This window comes from Aphanomyces invadans (assembly GCF_000520115.1).
Source record: "Aphanomyces invadans strain NJM9701 unplaced genomic scaffold supercont1.21, whole genome shotgun sequence".
Taxonomy (NCBI): Eukaryota; Oomycota; class Saprolegniomycetes; order Saprolegniales; family Verrucalvaceae; genus Aphanomyces; species Aphanomyces invadans.
Window position 1 is genome coordinate 1,127,309 of NW_008580166.1, and position 1,003 is coordinate 1,128,311.

General features: G+C 45.0%; 1 protein-coding gene across 1 annotated transcript; it reads right to left on the reverse strand.

Annotated features, from left to right (window-relative positions):
• Positions 1-8: 8 nt before the first annotated feature.
• Positions 9-256, reverse strand: H310_09543 (hypothetical protein; the record flags this gene model as incomplete). Its single annotated transcript, XM_008875639.1, has 2 exons — positions 9-20; positions 59-256. 2 exons carry the CDS (start codon positions 254-256, stop codon positions 9-11), a joined length of 210 nt encoding a protein of 69 aa, XP_008873861.1.
• Positions 257-1,003: the final 747 nt, after the last annotated feature.

The following is a 1,003-nucleotide window of genomic DNA, read 5'->3' on the forward strand; positions in this document are numbered from 1 at the left end:
TGGAGCGCCTAAAGGTCCGCCTGCTGTACACGACGTAGTTGGTTTCTTCATAATAAACAATATAGTCCCCGTTTTCTTGGTGTGGCTTGAGCTTGAGTGCAAAATCACGTCGCCTTTGCTTGTTGATGTCGTTGTTAAATGTAGTCGGTTCAATGCGCACTTTTTTTAACGTGTATAACATGCCCAAGATGGGGCAGCTGATCGTTTGCACCAAGATGTTTGTTTCGTCAAAGTCTGGTGCAATAAGACTTTGCATTTCGCGTACGTGTTTTGACAGTTTTCATCGAGATATCTCTCGAAGGTGGCTCGAATTTCTGGCGTAACCCTGGACTGCCCCGCACGAAACACTCCACGCGGCAGCAGCGTCGTTCGACCAGAGTTCAAACCCACCACGCTGTGGCATAGGACATGCCGTTGTGTTGCGCGACAAGCCTCCAGTCGTCACCTCGAACACGATTTCATTCGTATGTGTGGTTACCGCGCAAACTTGCGCTCCATTGAAAATCATTTTGATTGGAACAAAATTCATTTTGATCTGAACTTTTGCACTGCACATTACATGCCAAATTTTATATTATATTTCGATTTCAATTTTAATGAAAAATCTGGGCAACTTGAATGGGAAATGGTGAAGTAATTGCCACAAATTTAACAACAGTGCGCGAAAAATTTGGTGTTGTTTAGAAAGTACGAGGTTTCGGGGTTTCAACCACGTGCCTTATCAAACAACAATGACAGGGTGGCTTAATGCCGAATGATACTTTGGACGAAGCAGACAAGGAGAACTTTTCGACTCATGTCAACAAGCTAGATGAAGTCAGTCTTCTCGAAGCACTGCAGTGGGCCAAGGAGGCATGGCAAGCCGTGTCACAGAGGACAATCGCAAATTGTTGGCGCCACACAGGAATATTAGACGAAGATGTGTATGAGTTGACGACCAAGATGGCTAACTTGTTAATGGGATGTATATGTTGTGTGAGGTGAGCGTTCTGTCTTCTGGAGG